At 44.7% G+C, this 20,080-nt stretch overlaps 1 protein-coding gene across 5 annotated transcripts in view; it reads left to right on the top strand.

Moving 5' to 3' along the window:
- The window catches only part of BAALC (BAALC binder of MAP3K1 and KLF4), a 94,988-nt gene that overhangs the window by 55,917 nt on the left and 18,991 nt on the right, over positions 1-20,080 (top strand). Inside the window, exon 2 of one of the 5 annotated variants that reach the window (XM_082364467.1) lies at positions 3,095-8,641. The exons of the other annotated variants lie outside the window; for them this stretch is intronic. Coding sequence (XP_082220593.1) covers positions 3,095-3,135 — 41 coding nt within the window. The 3' untranslated portion in view covers positions 3,136-8,641. Of the gene's footprint in view, positions 1-3,094; positions 8,642-20,080 lie in introns of those variants that run through there. 5 annotated transcript variants of the gene reach the window in all.

Here is a 20,080-nt window from a genome sequence, read left to right as displayed (position 1 = left end):
CTCCCTTGAGATCCTTCTTCTTCTTAGGTTAGCAGAAGTAGCTGGGCAAAGTGACAGACTTTGTTGCCTAGGGAATGAACATCGTAGCTAGGGAGAGAATACCTTGGCACTTGGAATAAACAAGGAGTCATTTAGTGCTGAACTGGGGGCTGTTGATGACAGGTGTGGATGTTGTTGAGCAAGCACTGGTCCGTGTCGTCCCTCACCAGGTTGGAAAGGTGAAGGAGGGAAGGAGAGCCCTGCAGGGAAGAGGTCACCCTGAGCAGTGTTACCGAGGTGGGCGTGAGCTTGGCACTTCTGGGGAATATAAGGACGCCAGCCTGCCTGGAGGGTAAGGTGTGTAGTTAGAACCAAGCCGTGTAATGACAGTGAGCCCACACAATGGAGCTCTTTAGAGCAGGGCAGAGGTGTTTGGATCTGATGCAGTGTGGCAATATGGCATGAGGAGGAAAGCCAGGCTTTGGGAAGATTCGTCTTTCTGTCATGATATAGATGTTCTGGACAGTGGAGAGAGACTGGAATCAAGGAGGCCAGCTGGCAGCTCTTGCAGTAATCTAGAGGAGAGGTGAGCCGGACCTTTCCAATGGGAGCAAAAGGAGAGTAAAGAGCTATTTGGGAAGATGCATAAAAGAAAGAAATGACAAAGCTTAGTGTCAGACTTGATGATAGGTAAGAAGAAAAAGAGAAAGGAAATAACTCACAAGCTTTTAAGACCAGAGGCTAGAAATAGAAAATTCATGGCATAACTGACATACATGAGAGAGTCAGGAAGGGAACTGGATCGAAGGTAATATGGTAAGCTTACTTTGTATACGCTGAGTCTAACGTGACCTGAGGGACTTCCATGTAGAAAAGTTGGACTGCAGCTGGTTCTGCAGGACCGTGGGCATCTCCTCCTGAATCTCACCCTCTCATTTCCCCGAACTATCTTTTGAATCCATCCCGTTCAACCCACTCCCCACCCCACTGTTTGAGTTGAAGTCCTCATCCCCTCCTGGCTCCAGAGAGTGTAATAGTCCTAACCAAGTTTCCTTCCTCCAGTCTCATCCTCTTTAATCCATCATCTTCCATGTCGTTGAACTTCTCCTCATATTTCCACTATGCCCATAATTTGGTTTCCCAAATTACTAATTCAGTATGGATCTAGGGATATTATAAAGTGTTGCAGTAGATTATGACTGGAACTCCTTTTGCTTATCTCTAAGAAAAGCAAGTAAAGGATTTAGATTATTTTCTAATAATTTAGGAGTGTTGAACGTGGTTTCCTTCAGTCTGATGTCATTCTGAGACTGGAGCACAAGGATGACTTGATGTATAAGGACTGCAGTGATTTCTATATCTGACTCTCTCGCTCAATGTGAGTACCTGTTGGGTGAAGACTGTAACTGTGTCTCTGTGAGGCACCAGAGTCTGGTGAAGTGTCTGGCGTGTATTGGGTTCAGCAGGTACTGGTTGAGGTGAACAGATAGCGGCAGAGGGTTGGATATCAGATGTGAGTTAAACTGAAGTTTAACTCAGTTGAAGATGAAGTTGAAATTGAAGGTGAAGATGGAGGTAGTCTCTGAGAGAGGAATATATTATAACAGAGCGGGGAAAAGATTTTTTTTTGTTTTTTCTCAAATTTGGAAAACGCTCTTTAATGGGGTTGATGCTCACGTTTCTGGACTCCATGGAATAGGGCTCTATCTTTGCGTGTATCTCCAACTTCAGTGATTTTGGCTCCTGCTAACAACTGCATAATCAAACCAGATGTTACAACTGGGGAGATAGCCAATTCCATTAAAGTTCCTCTGTTGGATGCAAGAATAACCCTCATCCAGTAGAAAGGATCTGCAGAATCTGATGACATGATTCCAAATAGTGGCATCTGACAACATAGTAAGAAGATGAAGAAGGTTATAGCAGTCCATAGTACCTTCTCTCTAAACTGGATCTCTAAATCTGACTGGATTTTCCTTTCTGGTTTCTGAATTTCTGGTTAGACCTGCCCAGAAATGTTTGATAACTTGTAAAATTTTGATGCCCGTGGCAGCGGCTAGGGCGGCCCGCTGGGGCCCAGCGGCCTCAGCGCCGCCTTCGATCAGGTCCCATGGCTCGGGCCTTGGCGCCCTGCCACCCTGCACGGGCTCCACCCCGGAAAGGATTTTTAGAGTTTCCATCTTCTCAGTGAAGTATGAGCCACCATGTGCTGATTTTTTTGGACAGCAACAACAGAGCCAGGGGTCAGTAGTGGCCTGAGTATGCCAGTCCCAGGACTGCATCTGTCTAAGTCCCTGCCTGACCTTGGGCTCATGAAGTTTTCCCACAGGGCTACCTACCTTCTGGTATGTTCCTGAGGTCTGATCCAGATACTTTGGGAAGCTTGGAGAAAAATCAGTTTTGCTATTGTTTTACAATGAAGAAAATCCCTAGAAGGGATTTTGATTTTTCTCAGGCTTCACATCCCTTGGTTCTATTATACCAAACTCAGCAGAACCTGTTTCAAAATGGAATCCGTGCATTTGGGATGGAATCAGGTCACACAAGCAGGTTACTGACTTTACAGGTAACGTGGGCCAAACCCTTCCATTGGAAGAGCCACCTCCTTCTGTAAATATCAAGAATGGTAATATGATTTATAGCAAAGCCAATTGCACCTACTCCTGGAACCTTGCAGGAACTTGTTGAGGGTGGGAAGCTTGAACTTGACTTCAAAGAAGAAAAAATTAAGCTTAAACCTGCTTTTAAAACTATCCAGGGAAAGATCAGAGACAGGAACTGGGGATATAAGAGCCAATTAGTGCATTTTAGAAATACAAAATCAAAGCAGCCCCACTGGAGTTTTTATTTCTGCTTCTGATAGAAATCTCATGGTATCTGTCTTATGTGACTGCTGCAGAGGGATTTGAGATCTCACCAACTACTTAAACATTCACAGTGAGCTGTAGAAAATGGCTTGTGAAGCTTAATCCTGTCCATTCTGGCTGTGTCCTTTTGAAATTGTTACTGAAAACCTTTTCATCTAGACTGTGGTTACAGTTGATTATCCTAATTAATTTACTATTGTTTTCCTTTTCTGCCCCTTTCTTTCTAAATATTCAGTTGCACTTGTCAGGTGTGTATTTCAGCAAAAGGCATCTTTCTGAAGTGGCATAATTACCAGTCGCAGCCTTCTGAGAGTGGTTTCCAATTTGGTGACTCCAGCTGGGAAATTAATCACCTTAAAAATGCATTCAGAGGGCTAAGGGAGTCTCCAGAAGGGGGCAGAGCCCCAAAGGCAAGGCTCTCCGTGTTGGACTCCCTGCCTCTAGGCTCAAGCCCTTCCAGTGGATCCTCCACACTGTTCTCCGGCTGCCATTGCCCACAGGACAAACTCCTTGACAAGGTGCCTGTGACCACCTGTGCTCTGGCCTCTGCCTCTCTTTGGCCTATATTTGTACTTTGCCACCAACAATACCTCTTGGACATCTTTCTTGCCTGCATCCTGAACATCTCCTCCAAAGGGCAAGGACTGAGTCTCTCCCTCCTTCTCTGCTGAGTTCCAGCCCTAGAGCAGAGCCTGGCACGTCGGAAAAGTGCAGTAAATATTCATGAACCGCTGGTCCATGACCTGTTTTCTCTGGCTCTGTGCATTTCTCTTCAGCACAACAAAGGCCCATAGCTGGCCACGCACCAAATGATCTGTCCTTCTAAAGAAGGTGAGGCCCAGTGAGGGCTTGTGGATACTGTGTTTTATCTTTTATCCCTGTCACATGTGTCACATATCAGCCCTCTGATAACATATAGTAAAGAAACCTTAATGTACCAGCCAGCTCTGTAATCTGGGGCTCCTGCATTAGCTCAACCTTCTGACCTCTTGATGGGCTTCCTGGGGCCCTGTAGTCTCTGGGTCCTACACCCTTTAGGAGTTGCTGTGCCCTGACTGGATCTGGGACAAAGTTGTAGAATTGGCACAGTTGATCTTTGATAATACTCTCTTCTCTCCATCTCTTTTCTCCATTTTCTTTCACCCACCTAGTACCCCCGCATCCCTTTATTCTTAAGAAAAGATCTGATATCAGCTCTTGTTGTGCCTGGGGGTGGGAAGTTGAGAAATCAACCCTGATTGTGTGCCAGCCAGGCCCAGAGCGAGGCTCACCTACCCTTTTTCCCTTTGATCACCAATCTTTGATGCAGATATCATAATTCTCATCCTTTACCCAAGGAAATTGAGGCTTAGTGATGCTAAGTAGTGGGGCAATGACACAGACAGAAGATGGGAACAAGATGTCTTTGGAGTCACACAGATCTGAGTATTGAGTCTTGGTTTTGCCATTGGCAGGCTGTTTGTCTTTGAGCAAGTTTCGTGGCTTCTCCGAGGCAGTGTCCTAGTCTGTAAAATGGAAATAGTTATAGCAGAGAGTTTGATACTTGGTAGGCCTAAAAAGGAAAAAAAGGTGAACATTATTATTAAGTCACTTTGGAAAGGTCACACAGCTTGTAAGGGGCAGAGCTGGGATTTGAACCCAGGCCTGCCTGGCTCCAATGCTGCCCCACTGTAGCACGCGTGTCCTGGACGTACAGCCAGCCGGCCACCAGTGACGCTTGCTGAATGACTATGAACTTAAGTCATTCAGCTCACAGGCACTTAGGGCCCCAAGAAGTTCAGTCTCAAAATGGAGGCAGATTCAGAGATATGGAATGAAGGGGAAAAAAGCAATTCAAGTCCTGCTCTATCTTACAAGAAAAGTATCACAAAAGAAGGAGTTTTTTATTTTTTTCAGCTTTGCCGAGGTATAATTGACAAATAACACTGTAAGATATTAAAAGTGTACAACATGACTTGATATATGCATACATTGTGAAGGCATTTCCCCCCATCGAATTAATTAACACATACCCATCACTTAAGTTCTACTCTCAGCAAATTTCAATTATACAATATGGTATTATCACCCACTATAATACTATCACCCACCCATAAAGTATTGTATGGTGATTATAACAGTCACTGTGTTATACATTAGATCCTCAGACCTTATTCATCTTATAGCTGAAAGTCGGTACCCTTTTACCAAACTCTCCCTATTTCCCCCATCCTCAGCCCCTGGTAACCACTTTTCTACTCTCTATTTCCATGAGTTTAACTTTTTGTTGTTATTGTTAAGATTCCACATATAAGTGATACCATGCAGTATTTGTCTTTCTCTGTCTGGCTTATTTCACTAAGCAAAATGCCCTCCAGGTTCATCCATGTTGTCACAAATGGCAGGATTTTGGAAGGAGTTTACTTTTGATGCACAATCAAATCTCTTTGAAATCCTCTGACTCAGACATTTTTTACAAACCAGACAGTGGCTCCCTTCTCCCTAAATCTCTCTCCTTCCTCTTTCTGTCCCTGACATGGCTTTTCTGCTTCTTGCTCCTTCTCCGCCTAGACCCTAATAAGTAAATCAACGTAATGTCTCCTTGTTCTTTGATTTCCTTTCTACCCGTTAATTACCTGGATTCTTCAACTCAGAAGCAAGCCATGAGGTCATTCTAGCATGCAAGAGTCCTCTCTGCTTTTAAAAGATTGGGAGAGGTGGAGAGAGGTGAATTTAAGTTACCATGCTCTCTCTCCTGGAACTAAAATTTATACCTTAGCACTAATCATAGTATAAAAGATACTGTCCCCTGGGTAAGGAATTTCAAGCATCGGTGGAAAAGAAGGAGCACTTTGGAGGCTGGGGGGTTCTTCTTCTTCGGTACAAAGCTGGCCCTGTAGACCTTCCTGCCTGGACTCAAAAGGCCCAGGGGTTAGGCCCTTGGCACCTTTCCCAGGCCCCACCATCAAGACTCCCCTTCCCAGCAGTGAGGCAGCCATCTGTAGAGAGGGGAAAGGAAAGGCCAGTGTGACTCACCTCTCGCCTGTACCGTCGCCAGCCCCCAGGCAGGATTGCCCAGTCTGGTCACCAGCCCTTCCTGTAGGTGGGTACAGGGTGACCTTACTGGGCTGAGGTTGTGGGAGAACTGCTTTTGCCAGAGGGCTGTGACATTCATGATAAGGGGAAGCCATCCCTCCTTCCTGCAGCATGAGCCCCCAAAGGGCAAATGGAATCTGGGGAGACCTACAGTACGGCCTTTGGGTTTGCACGCAGCCCCAAATCCTGGAAAGACGGCAGCCTTGGGAGCCCCTGGGAGTCACAGTAACCTGAAGAGGAGTGTGGGGTGAGTGGCTGGCAGCATTTGACACGTCTCTCCTGGGGGCTGATTATACTGTTTATGTGAGCTCTTTCCTCTACTCCCTGATACCTCCACAGTCATTGGAACTGCTGGCATGTTGCACGTTTGCACTTGCTTCCTTTGGAATTTCGGCTGTTCAGTACATCAAGGGAGAAAACACTGAACACACAGAGGTCTATATGGCAGCTTCTTCCTGAGTGATGATACCAGCTCTGGCAACCTGCTCAGTGGTTCGCCACTCTTCCAACAGACATTTCTCGAATGCCTAATACATGCCAGGCCTGGTCATGAACAAGATAGGCACGGTCCTTGGCTTCGTGGAGCAACCACACTAGTGGGGCAGGCAGGTCTGGAACAAAAAATTCCAACAGTGATGAATGCTTCAAAGACGTACAGGGTGCTTTGGGAGGGAAACAGGGGAACCCAAGTCAGTGTGAGGGAGGAGTCTGGGAAGGCCCCCCGAGGAAGTGACGCTCAGGTTGAGACGGAGAATCAGCCAGGCCGAGAGAAGAGCATTGTGAGTAGAAGGGAGAGCGTGTATAGGGGGTGAGGCACCTTTTGCATACAACAGGGCAGGAGCATAGCACACGTGAACCCGTGAAGCCCAAGGAGGCAGGAGAACTCACCAAGCGTCTTGTGAGCGTGTAGGGATTGGGGTCTTTCGCCTAAAGGCGGTGAGAAGTCAGTGGAGGGGTGGGCCAGGATTAGATTCGTGGTTCTAAAAGATTGTTCCGGCTGCCTGGTGAGGAATGGATCCACAGGCCACCTTCCCTTCTCCTCCTTGTTTGGCTGCTTCTCTCTGCCCTCTTGCTTGGGTCACCAGATGCCTGCAACACCCTGGCTTTGTGAGCGTCCCTGGAATTATTTTCCATCCCCAACCAAGTAGTCATGTTCCCACCTGGAGTAGAGATTGTCCAAGGCCAACTGGCTGCATCCCTGAAACGGGAGGTGCTGAGTGTAGAAAATGAGTGTTAGGGAAGAGACGCTGAATTTTCCATGGGGGACCAGAGGGCTGAGCACCTGGCAGGACGACAATATCAGGAGTCCAACGGGTAGAAAATGCACAAAGGTGGTTTAATTAAATATACTCATCTCCTCGCTGTCTGTGCTTCAGTGTGACCTTGATTCTGCTGGCAAGTTACTTGGATTCTGAAGTATTCCAAAGACCTGCTCCACCCTGGAGGAGTAAGACCTCTCTTGAGCTGTGGATTATCTATAAAACAACAAACAAGCAGCCTTTCATTTATTTTGATGGCACCATACATCTCCTTGTTAGTGCCTAGCCCTGCAAAGGGAGAATATGATTCGTTGTAGATTTTTTTAAATGATGTGAGTAAACACAAATGCATGTGAAAGCAAAGGTTCTAGAGTCTGACTGACATTGGGTAGAAGCCTGGTATTGACCTCAAGCAGGTTACTTAACCTCCTTGAACTTCAGTTTCCGCTTCTGAAAAAAAAAAGGAGGGGGGAGGTTCATAACACCTACTCTGAAGCTTGGTGCGATAGTGAAGTGGAGTTGGGAATCAAATTCCAGACCTATGCTCTTAGCTACCAGTTATTTCAGGAGTCTTTCCATCTTTATATCTTTAGCTCTGAGCATGGGGCTGGCACTTATTGGGAGCCCACAAATGTGAATTTTGTTTCATTTCTTCTATTACCCTTCATGCCAAAACCGCCTGGTCTTTCCTTTTAAACACTGCTCAAGAATCCTCTCTCCTGTGAGGACTAACCACATCTGAACTCAGTCACATGAGTAACCCCCAGGTTCTTACCAACAACTATAATTTGCTCTATCCACATGTACTGTTAGGGTGCCTCAGTGAACTGTCTGACTGCCCCACAGAGAGTCAGACATCTCATCCCTTGATTTCATTTTATTTATTTATTTTTTTAATATTTAAAAAAAATTTTTTTTATTTGGCTGCGTCAGGTCTTAGTTGCGGCACGTGGGATCTTTGCTGCCGCGCGCCGGCTTTAGAGCACGGGCTTAATTGCCCCGCAGCATGTGGGATCTTAGTTCCCCAACCAGGGATTGAACCGGCATCCCCTGCATTGGAAGGTGGATTCTTAACCACTGGACCACCAGGGAAGTCCCTCACCCCTTGATTTTAAAGTGGTTGAACTGCCTTTATAGAATAGGCTAATAGCAATGCAGTAATTCTTGTGTATCGTCCTTGTTCTTGGGCGTCGTTATATTTGATTACCATTTTTGAGAGCATATTTGATGATTAAATGTAATCTAACAACTAAAAATTAAATAGCCAAATATTCTGGGAGTTCCCTGGTGGCCTAGTGGTTAGGATTCAGTGCTTTCACTGCCGTGGCCCAGGTTCAGGCCCTGGTGGGGGAACTGAGATCCTGCAAGCCGAGCAGCACAGCCAATAAACAAACAAATAGCCAAATAGCCAAATATTCTGGGTGGGTCCAAAGCCATTACCAAGGAGAAAAGACAGAATCCGAGCAGCACAGCCAATAAACAAACAAATAGCCAAATAGCCAAATATTCTGGGTGGGTCCAAAGCCATTACCAAGGAGAAAAGACAGAATATGACCTAGCTCTAGTTTTTTTAAAAATCATTTTTATTTCACGAGTAATATATTTAAAAAGTAGAACTGTAATAGATAAGTCCCCATAACCACCCTCTGATCTTGGTCTCCTGTCTTTTCCCTAGAGATAAACATTGTTATCAGTTTGTTGGGTGTATACACACCACACACACACATGCACATGCACACACACACATACAGATAGATAGATATATTTATACACATCTATATGTGTGTGTGTATCATTATGCAAAAAAATAACAATAATAACATAGTATGTAATATAGTGTTTTCTTTCCTACGCAAAAGCTGTCATTTGTACATATTTATCCTCTACTTGCTTTATTCCATTCATTATTATATACTGGACTTCTATCTACATAAATCTGTATACTTTTAAATTATTGTATACAATTCCACAGTATAGATAAAATGCAGTTAATTTAGTAATTATCCAACTGATGAATGGCTACGTTGATTCCATTTTTCACTGTTATGGGGGTGTAAAGAACATCCTTGACAGGCCTCTCTGGTAAGTGGTTTTCTACAGTAGATACTGACGACTGAAATTGCTGAGTCATGATGTGCACACATTTTACACTTGCGTAGATTCTACCAATTGTCCTCCAAAATATATAGTTCTGTTTGCCCTCCCACCAGTAATATATGAGAGAACTCATTCACTGACACCCTTTCAACATTTAATATTATCAGACTTCTTTTGCCACTCTGATGGGTAAGAAATGATACCTTGTTATTTAAAGTTTGCATGGCTCTGTTTTCCAGGAATTCTTAAATAAGCTATTAAATTTCCAATTAAATTACAGAAGCAGGAAGGATCCAGGCAGGCAAGTCTTTTATATCCCCTAAGGACAGCCCAGTGCCGGTAGGCACAGGGGAGGCACTCAGAGATGCTAGAGGACTGATAGATTGCTTTGGATGATTTTACATGTTCAAGAATTAAAATTTCAATTCAATTGACCTAAATCTCCTAATTCTGATTGACCCAAATATACTTCTTACATCTAATAAGGCTTTACAACGAAATTTCTAATGTCCACCTAAGAGAACAATTTAGTACCAGCTACAGCTGGCCTGGAAAGAGCCTGCTGAAGAAGCTGGTTGTACTAAACTTAGAAAATGTCAAGGAGTTTAAAACAAAAAAACAGGAAGCCAGCTGCCACTTCCTTAAAGGGCTAACCACCCCAAAAGTGATTGAACCAAGGCAAAAAGATAATTGCATTGGAAGACTTTTTCCCTGAGGACAAATTTCACTGACTAAGCAATAGTCTAGGGCAGGCCTTGGAGACTCTCAAGGAGCCAGCCACCTTTGGAGCAGTGTGAGGTGTAAGCCCCCCAGGTGCTTTTAAATCCCTGACTGATTAGATCTGCAGACTTTGTGGAAAGAAGCCAGGCCACAAGCAGGATGCCTGTCTGGACACATAAGGAAATGAGGTAAGAAAAAAAGATCAAAGTAAGCCTCCCCATTCAAGCTCACTTACCAAGAAATGGGACCACGAGGGGCAGGGCCGTGGCCAAGGACTGCCCCAGCCACTGGAGGAGCGTCCTTCTCCCACCCGACTCGTGGGACTTTCTTCTGAGGCATCGGTGCATCTCCCTGAGACAGTGTTCCATGGGAAGGACACCGCTTGTCAAGGTGCCGGCGGTTGCTCGGGTGAACAGTTCCCTGGAAAGGCAGTTTCAGCCTGAGTAAGAAGGTGGGCTCCAGACTGGGCCACGTGGATGAGGAAGGCAGAGTCAGGTACATGATGGATCTGATTTATTGTCTTCTGAGTGTCCTCTGCCTTGCCTCGCCCTCCATCTCTCACAGAGAATTGTGTCAACACCAGTTCAAATTCTTGTCTTCCTTCTCCCATCAATGAGAATTCAATCTTTCCCTCCATCCTCGGGATCCTCTCTGGTGTGGAACTCGGGGACTTAGAAGAGACCGGGAGAGGCAGGAGGAAAAGGAAGGTGGGTGGGGGGAGGATTGAGCTGAGAGACTGCAGCCCTACTGGACTCTCAGTCGCAGGTATAAGCCCAGCACCCAGCATAGCGCCTGGCACATAGTAGGCACTGAATAAATATTTTTCAAATGTTGGGATAATTGAAAGACAGATGATAAAAGAATAAGTGATCTATGAAGAGGAAGAAACAGATGAAGGAGGAATGAGCCTGAGTAGAAATGGTGTGATAGATAAGGGGGAAAATGGAACAGGCTTAGGGTATAATCTCATTTCTTAAAAACTATGTGTGTCAATGCAGTGAAAAATGTTTGAGGACATAGTAGGGAAAACGTCAACTAACAGCTATCACTGGTTGGTGGGATTATGAATAATTTTCATTTTCTTATATTTTTCTTACCAATATAGTCAAGTTTTCTACATGAAACATCTATTTCTTATATCAGCAAAATAGAAACATTATTTTATAAAAGGAAAAGCAAGGTGTTACAGGCTGAACTGTGTCCCCTCAAAATTGGGATATTGATGTAACAACCAGTACCCTCAGAATGTGATTAGATTTGGAGATAGACCCTTTAAAGAAGTAATTAAGGTAAAATTAGGTCATTTGGATGGGTCCTAATCCAGTATGACTGGTGTCCTTCTAAGAATAGGTGATTAGGATACAGATAGACAAAGGGATGACACAGGGAGAAGACAGCCATCTACAAGCCGAGGAGAGAGATCTAAGAAGAAACCAGCCCTTAAAAATGAACGAAATTGAGTTATTTGTAGTGAGGTGGATGGACCTAGTGTCTGTCATACAGAGTAAGTCAGAAAGAGAAAAACAAATACCGTATGCTAACACATATATATGGAATCTGAAAAAAAAAAAAAAGGTTCTGAAGAACCTAGGGGCAGGATAGGATTAAAGATGCAGATGTAGAAAATGGACTTGAGGACGCGGGGAGGGGGAAGGGGAAGCTGGGATAAAGTGAGAGAGTGGCATGGACATATATACACTACCAAATGTAAAATAGACAGCTAGTGGGAAGCAGCCGCATAGCACAGGGAGATCAGCTCCGTGCTTTGTGACCACCTAGAGGGGTGGGATAGGGAGGGTGGGAGGGAGACACAAGAGGGAGGAGATATGGGGATATATGTGTATGTATAGCTGATTCACTTTGTTATAAAGCAGAAACTGACACAACATTGTGAAGCATACACTCCAATAAAGATGTTAAAAAAAAAAGAAGAAGAAGAAGAAACCAGCCTTGTTGACACCTTGATCTAGGACTTCTAGCCTCCAGAGCTGTGAGAAAATAAATTTCTGTTGTTTAAACCACTCAGCCTGTGGTACTTTGTTGTGGCAGCCCTAGCAAACTAATACACAAGGCAGACATTTTTAAAGTCTAAGATAATTATTCAATATACCTGTAACTTTTATAATATTGTACTTCAACTATACTTCAATTAAAAAAATATTTCTTCAATACAAACAAAAATAACCTGTAACCTTATAGCCACCAAAAAAAAAAAAAAAAGAAGTATTCAAGGAAAGACAAAGAGAACAGGGAAGGACATCAGAGAAGTGTTTTGAGCAATTTGGGAGGAAGGCTTCAGAAAAGCCTAAGGTATTGTTATGGTCATAGCAGTATTGCCTACCTTAGAAACAATAAGATTTTTTTTTTTTTAACATCTTTATTGGAGTATAATTGCTTTACAATGGTGTGTTGGTTTCTGCTTTATAACACAGTGAAACAGCTATACATATACGGACCTAGAGCCTGTCATACAGAGTGAAGTAAGTCAGAAGAGAAAAGCAATAAGATCTTTGATGGGAGGGAGAACTGAGTTTTCATTACAGAGTCGAGACAGCCGCACGGTAATTAATGCAGAGATATGGCCCACACCCACCCTGGAGAATCTGCTCTGTAACGATCTCAGAGCAGGAGTGGAAGCCGCAAGGAAGGGAGGTGCCACTGAGGGGATCAAAGAGAGAGGGAAGGGTAAGACTGACAGGTTGTAAGGGCATCAGTAGGGAGAAGAAAAGTGAGGTTTTGAGTTTTCCTTTTGGGCTGCCTCCCAGTTCACTAGCTTGTTTGCTGTCTCCTGGGTGTCTCTTTGGGGAGAGAAGAAGTCAGGCCTGATTTCACCAAGGACAGATGGGACTTTCCTTCCTTCTCGTGGTCCTTTCCGTTCCAGCTGTTGCTCTCAGCAGGCATATTTCTTGCACGCTGCTGGGTACCACGGTGGCGGAGCCATTTCCACCACCAAGCCCCACGGCCAAGGGCAGATGTGACAGGCTGGTGATTCATCTCCAGTGCCCTCCCAGTCAGGACCCATGACCTTTGGGGACTGTGAGGCTAGTGCTGCAGGTGTCCATATAGACTTGAAATCCACTGGTCAATCCCTCTCCCTGACTATTGCTGTTCAAATCCAAATGTGCTTCATTCTCTCTAGACAGTATAACATTCCAAAATGTGTTGCTCACCATTTTTTAAATTACAGCTTCATTGAGCTATAATTCACATACCATACAATTGACCTATTTCAAGTGTACAATTAAATGGTTTTTCGTATAGTCTCAGAGCTCTGAAACCATCCCCACAATTTTAGCACATTTTTATCACCTTAAAAAGAAATCCTGTGTCTATTAACAGTCGTTCCTCATCCCCACCACCCAACCACCCCAGCTCCAGGCAACCACTAATTTACATTTCTGTCTGTAGATTTGCCTCTTTCTGAACGTTTCATGTAAATGGAATCATACCATATGTGGCCTTCTGTAACTGGCTTCTTTCACTTAGCATAATGTTTTCAAGGTTTCCCAATGTTGCAGCATGTATCAGTATTTCATTTTGTTTGCTGCCAAATAATAGTCTACTGTAGGTATATACCTATTTTATTTATCCATACATCAATTGGTGGATATTTAGGGTATTTCAACTTTTTGGCTATTATGAATAATGCTGCTATGAACATTCATGTGCACGTCTTTGTGTGGATGTAAGTTTTCATTTCTCTTGGGTATATACTTAGGAGTGGAATTTCTGGGTCGTATGGTATCTATGTCTAATCCTTGAAGGATCTGCCAGGCTGATTTCTAAAGTGGCTGCACCATTATACATTCCCACCAGCAGTGTATGAGGGTTCCAAATCCTCCACGTCTTTGTGAACACTTATTATCTGTCTCTTTTGTAGCCATTCCAGTGGTTGTGAAGTGATATGTCATTGTGATTTTGATTTGTATCTTTGTGATAGCTAGTGCTGTTGAACATATTTTCATGTGCTTATTAACTATTTGCATATCTTTTTTGGAGAAATGTCTATTCACTTCCTTTGCCTATGTTTTAATTGGGTTATTTGTCTTTTTATTGTTGAGTTGTATGAGTTTTGGGGAGTAAGAATCCCTTACCAGATACATAATTTCAAAAATTGTTCTCCTGTTCTGTGAATTGTCGTCTCACTTTACTCATGGTGTCCTCTGAAGTACAAAAGTTTAAAATTTTGATGATCTACAATTTATCTACTTTTTGTTCTTGTTGCTTATGCTTTTGGGGTCATTTTTAAGCAACCATTGCCTAATCCAAGGCCGTGAAAATTTATGCCTATGTTTTCTTTTAAGTGTTTAATAGTTTAAGCAATTACATTTAGATCTTTGATCCACTTTGGGTTAACTTTTGTATATATTGTGAGGTGGGGTTCCAATTTCAGTCTTTTGCGTGTAGATAGTCAGTTATCCTACACACTGGAAAAAAACAGTTCTTTCCCCATTGAATTGCTTTGGCACCCTTGCCCAAAATCAATTGACAGTAAATGTAAGGGTTGCTCACCATTTTTAAGGATTTTCTTATACTAGCCATACAAAAAGTTTTGTATAAGCCTCTTACACATTGTATATGTTTAAAAATTACCCATCAGATTGAAGAAATGACAGACACCTTCCTGTTCTAGTTCATTTTGAAAAATGAGGAAACAGATTCTCAGTAAGTGGCTGGGTAGTTGCAGTTTATTTAATTTGTAACTCAGTTCACACAGAATTACCATCACCTATGTGTTCCGAGCCTGAGCCCAGATAGTGTTTGATGAGTCAGAATTTTATCTGATGTGACTTTAGGAGATTCTTCCCAAACAGACTGCTAATTACTTATACTTTGGATTTTGATCATTGAGGGAATGACTTGCAGGTGGTTTCAGTGACTTTGAAATCTGTGATCACCTTCACTGAGGGCTAAGGAGGAATTGCCCCTTGTCCTGCTCCCCACATGGCTTCTGGCTATCATCTTTTATCTTCTATGCTCTGCCCCTCTCCCAGCTCCATTTCCCAAATAGCAAGAAACCGGCAAGAAGTCCTTGGCTGCAATTTATCATCAAGCTTTGGACACAGCTGTTTCCCATCTTTTGGCAAAGTCAGTGATTTGGCTTGTCTTACGGGTGGAATGAACATTTTGTGAAGGGTGTCCAAAAAAGACATACCCTAGGGGCACACAAATGTCCCTCAATTTACTACCACTGTGGAAAGAAATAGAGATGGACATTTTTCAGGCAACCTTCAAAACCAGTAGGAGTGTTGATCTCTTTGTCAGGAGCCTAAAAGTGTAGTCTTTAGAATTCCCTGCTTCAGAATCACTGGAGGTGAGGAAGGATGGAAAGAACTTGTTAAAATGCATGTTCCTGGGCCCCTACTGAATCAGGAGTTCTGGGAATTAGATGTAAGGATCTGTATTTTAAAAGATACTTCAGGTGGCTCTCATGCACACTAAAATTTGAGAACTGCCTGCTTGGGAGTTTTTCCTCAAAGGAAATGTGAATACTTACTAAGACCACAAACTTCGGAAATATACGTAACCTGAGTTAAACTTCAGTTTTTCTCTCCTATAAAATAAGGGTCGCTCCTCCACGCACTCGGCATGAGAGGGGTGGTGTGGAGTAGAGATGCAGATGGAGATCGGGGTCTAGTACAATGCAACTTTCACAACAATGTCCCCCCCAGTCTGGGGCACTTGGCACCCAGTAGGGTTGCCAGATAAAATTCAGGACACTCAATTAAACTTGAATTTCAGAAAAACAACAACAATGTTTTAGTATAAGTGTGGCAGCAATGCTGAGGTGAGTTTCCAGGGTCCAGGGGTTGGTGGGACAAGCTCCATAGAAGGATTTGGGACATTGTTCCTTGACTGATAGCCTCTGTGTCTCAACCTCTAGCCCTTCCAGATGTTCTTTGAGCACCTCAGATCATTTAAATGAGCCACTTTTCTACTTTAATTCACCGGCGTCCATTTTTGTTGCTTGCAGCTATGCACTCTGACTGATACAGCATCTGTACCTCCCTACTCAGCAACTTACCATCTGTTCTCTCTTCCCACCACTCCTGTGAGCTCTCCTTGAAGTCCTCAGGAACCTCCTAATGGCACAACCTCCCTGGATTTTCTTGGTTCTCTACCCTTTTCTGGTGGAGGAGTGTATAGAGGACACGGTGCACCGGTGGAAACCCTGCCGGGAGGGAGCTAAGAAAATAAAGACCCGACCTCAGAATGCTGCTGAAAAACCTCCACCTCAGTAGCTAATGATGCCCATTGGCAAACCCAACTAGAAGCCAGTGGGCAAGGGAGCCTGTTAATATGGTGCTTTCAAGTCAGTGTTCTGGGACCTGGAGCAGGGTGAAGAGGAGGGGAGAGTGAGTGGGGAGGGGCAGACAGAACGTATCCAGCATGCAGGGTATATATGCTGTCTTAGGTTTGGTTCTCTAGAAGCAGAGCCCAACATGGGCATTTTATGTGAGTGACTGCTGGAGATGCTCCTTGGAGGAGAACCGTGTGAGGGAGGGAACAAGGGAAGCAGGATGGGCCAGGGGCGGGAGCTGGGCAAAGATTCAGTTTCAGGATCAGTCTAGCCCCGGCCTGATCCCCTGAGTTACTCTGGAGAAAAGTTGCTTTGTAGAAGTTGTCCTGCTCAGGGGCAAGGGGGCTGGGCTGTCGTACACACACCTCTCCCCCACCTATCCCACCCACACACTTTTAGACACTTATCGGCCATGGGCTGTACCTGACATAATCAGCCAAGCCTCTGCCCATGAGGGGGCCTCCTTTGGCCAAGGACAAGCCTTAGGAGAAGAGGGCAGGCCTGAGCTATCAGCCACCAGCATCCACCACAGCTGGGGGATGCGTGCAGGGGTCGGGTAAGTGAACCTTGGCGGGGGCACCAATAGCATCTGTCAGAAGGACATCACCTCCTTGTTATCTCTGCATGATGAGGTAAAACTTATTTTTCCTTTGTGCGCTTTTATAGTTTATAGGTTTTCTAATATTGAGTTTATTATTTTGGGAACTAGAAAATACATGTCAAATTAAATCCGTGCAGCCCACCCCGCTGAGCCTAGCCAACCTACAGAATCATGAGAGATAATAAACTGGTTGTTATTTAAAAAAAAAAAAAAAAATCCATGCAGCAAAACCACCTGATTTATTGCAGGCAGAAGTAACAGTAAATGACCCCATATTCCTGACCCCCTGCAGTGAACTCTTGACCACACTGAGCAGATGATCCTGCTCGCTGGCAGTGCCAGCCCCCAAGCCTGGCCCTGTCTCCCTGCTTATGGTCAGAGCTTTCCTGCTTGTGTATCAGCCTCAGTGGGCCAGTCTTTTAGCACTTCACAGGGCCTGATTGTGTGACTCATAAATCAAGAATGTAACTAATATGGCTAATGGAGCGAGATGCCATGAGGAGACGAGGCAGCTGGTGTTGGACCATAAGTAATAATAAGTACAATGTATGTGCCAAACACGTTAGAACCTTAATATATATTGTCTTGTTTACACCTTACAACAGCCCATGAAGTAGGAATTGTTCTTCCCATTTAATCAATGAGGAAGTCCCCAGATTGGGGATTAAGAAACCAGAGTTCTTTATTTGCCAAGCAGAAGTAGAGACACAGGCGTAGAGAACAAATGTATGGATACCAAGGAGGGAAGGGAGGGTGGGATGAATTGGGAGATGGGGATTGACATATATACACTACTATGTATAAAATAGGTAACTAATGAGAACCTACTGTACAGCACAGGGAACTCTACTCAGTGCTCTGTGGTGACCTAAATGGGAAGGAAATCCAAAAAAGAGGGGATATATGTATACGTATAGCTGACTCACTTTGCTGTACAGCAGAAACTAACACAGCATTGTAAAACAACTATACTCCAGTAAAAATTAATATTAAAAAAAAAAAGGAAACAGAGTTCTAACTTTTGTTCAGTTACCAATGAAAACTGAAAACACTAGACCAAATGAGTGACTTTCCAGCGGGGTTTCTAGAAGCCCTGAGGCTCAGTAGAGATGCCCAGGGAATAACTGGGCTGCTTAGAGGGAAGGACTGCCTATTTGTACTTCAGCCACGGCAGCTCTGCCTTGATCTCCTTTAAGTGTTGTCAGGACTGGCTTCATGGGTGTGCAACCAGTGCAGCCCCACAGGGCCTGCCGGGCTCAGAAGGGGCCTGTGCTTAGGATTTAATGCTCTGCAGTCGCCGTCTTGAAATTCTTAATAATTTTGTCTTTGAATTTGTGTCTTGTATGTGAAATCCTATGGGACAATGGCACGTGTGCCAGGGGCTTGGAGCTCTAAATCATGCCTGGTCCCACTTCCCGTTGCCTCTCTGCTTCCCTCGATGTGTTCTCCACTGTCTGCTCTTGGCCCCTGGCGCCCTCAGCCTCCCCTGCCTGCCTTGCCACTTTCCTCCTGGGTCAACTGGGTTACCTTGCGGGGGAAGGGGGAAGGGAGCTGTGTTTCAGGTCCTCTAACCCCCTTAGGGGCCTGGCCATGGGCAAGGGGAGGACTGGGGTCAGGTTTGCATCTTGAAGTGTCTTAGGGTGGGACAGAGTGGGGGTCATCTGGACGCAAGCTGGAAGCACCATGGTGCATTCAGTGGATGGCTCGGTAGGGCCTCTTAGCTGCCCTCAACCCAGGTACCAAGTTATGACCCACAGAGAAAATGGTAACATCCATATGGCCCCTTGCGGTAAACAGTCAAGGCAGTACTGGCCAATGTTGAATCCCACTCAGCAGCCCCAAGGGCAGGAAGCACCCTACACTTAGGTAAGCAAGGTATCTGCCTTGGTCTTGTGCTTTAGAGGCCCCCCTTTCTGCCCACCACCCCCAGGCTCCACCCTTCCATACAGGGCAAGTTATCCAGGAGCCAAGGGATCATACCTACCAAAGCCTCCATCCCTCCTTCAGGACCAGTTGCCTTTTTTCCCCCAGTCCATCACAGACAAATATGTGATCCTATGTGCGTGATTAATACACAGCTCACAGCATTTGTGACTCACCATGTGAGTTTGACAGCACTGGTACTGGTCTTATACCCTCTTCGATCAGACAAGTTCAATCTTTGGTGTTCCAGCAGTGTCAGATTGTCATAGATATTTCCAAATGCTTGTGTTCAGTTTTTATACTTATCCCACAGCAGACCAGTAACAACAGTTTGCCTGGACCACAATGAGAAGCTCTATTTTATTTATATTTATTTATCTATCTATCTATCTATCTATCTATCTATCTATCTATCTATCTATCTATCTATCTATGCATGCCACGCTGCATGGCTTGCGGGGTCTTAGTTCCCAGAGCAGGGACTGAACCCGGGCCCACAGCAGTGAAATCGCTGAGTCCTAACCACTGGACCACTAGGGAAGTCCCAAAGCTCTGTTTTAGACTCTTCTGTGGGTGCCAGGACCCTGGAATTACCAGCACAAATCACACCACACCTGCTTCCAGGGTCTTCATGGGCCTCTTCACCCGATTCATTCTCCGGGTTTGCACTCCCCTAGGCCAAGGGACAGCTGTTTGCAGGAGCAGTGGGGATGGAGATTGAGTATGTGTGCTGGGGTGTCTATACACATGCATTTGAGGCACTGTTGATACAGGATGGTGGGAGGATGGGAAGAGAGGGGGGGCAGGCTGCCAGCTGGTGGAGGAAGAGGGGCACAAAGATTTGGGGCGAGCCCAGCTGAAGGAATCCATTTCTCTGCACATCTGGAACTTAATCACAGTGCATGCCAGTCAGGAAACTTTGGACCAGGCATCTTCTATTGTGACTTACAATGCTTTGAATTCTGATTTCTATCCCATGGCCATGGTCGAGAGCCCGCACTTTGCAGAGCAGGTGGGTGACATGTGGACATGTGTGTCCTTTGGATCATTACTCCCTCCGCTGCGTTGGGACTGCAGCCTCATCAGTTCTGCTCCTCCCTCCCTTAGTATATCAGACGCACTGTGCCTGCCTCATGGCAAATAATTTCTCAACACTCTGGGAAAGGATTTTGTTTGTTTTCCTTAAGTTTGATTGAAAGCAAACCTAGGCTAACACCCCAAAAGTAAGATAGGCAAATGACTTGACAATTAAAAAACA

The sequence above is a fragment of the Balaenoptera borealis genome, assembly GCF_965194805.1.
Source record: "Balaenoptera borealis genome assembly, chromosome: 17".
In the NCBI taxonomy this organism is placed as follows: Eukaryota; Metazoa; Chordata; class Mammalia; order Artiodactyla; family Balaenopteridae; genus Balaenoptera; species Balaenoptera borealis.
The sequence above is the reverse complement of the archived record's forward strand: the minus strand, read 5'-3'. Positions and strand labels throughout refer to the sequence as shown.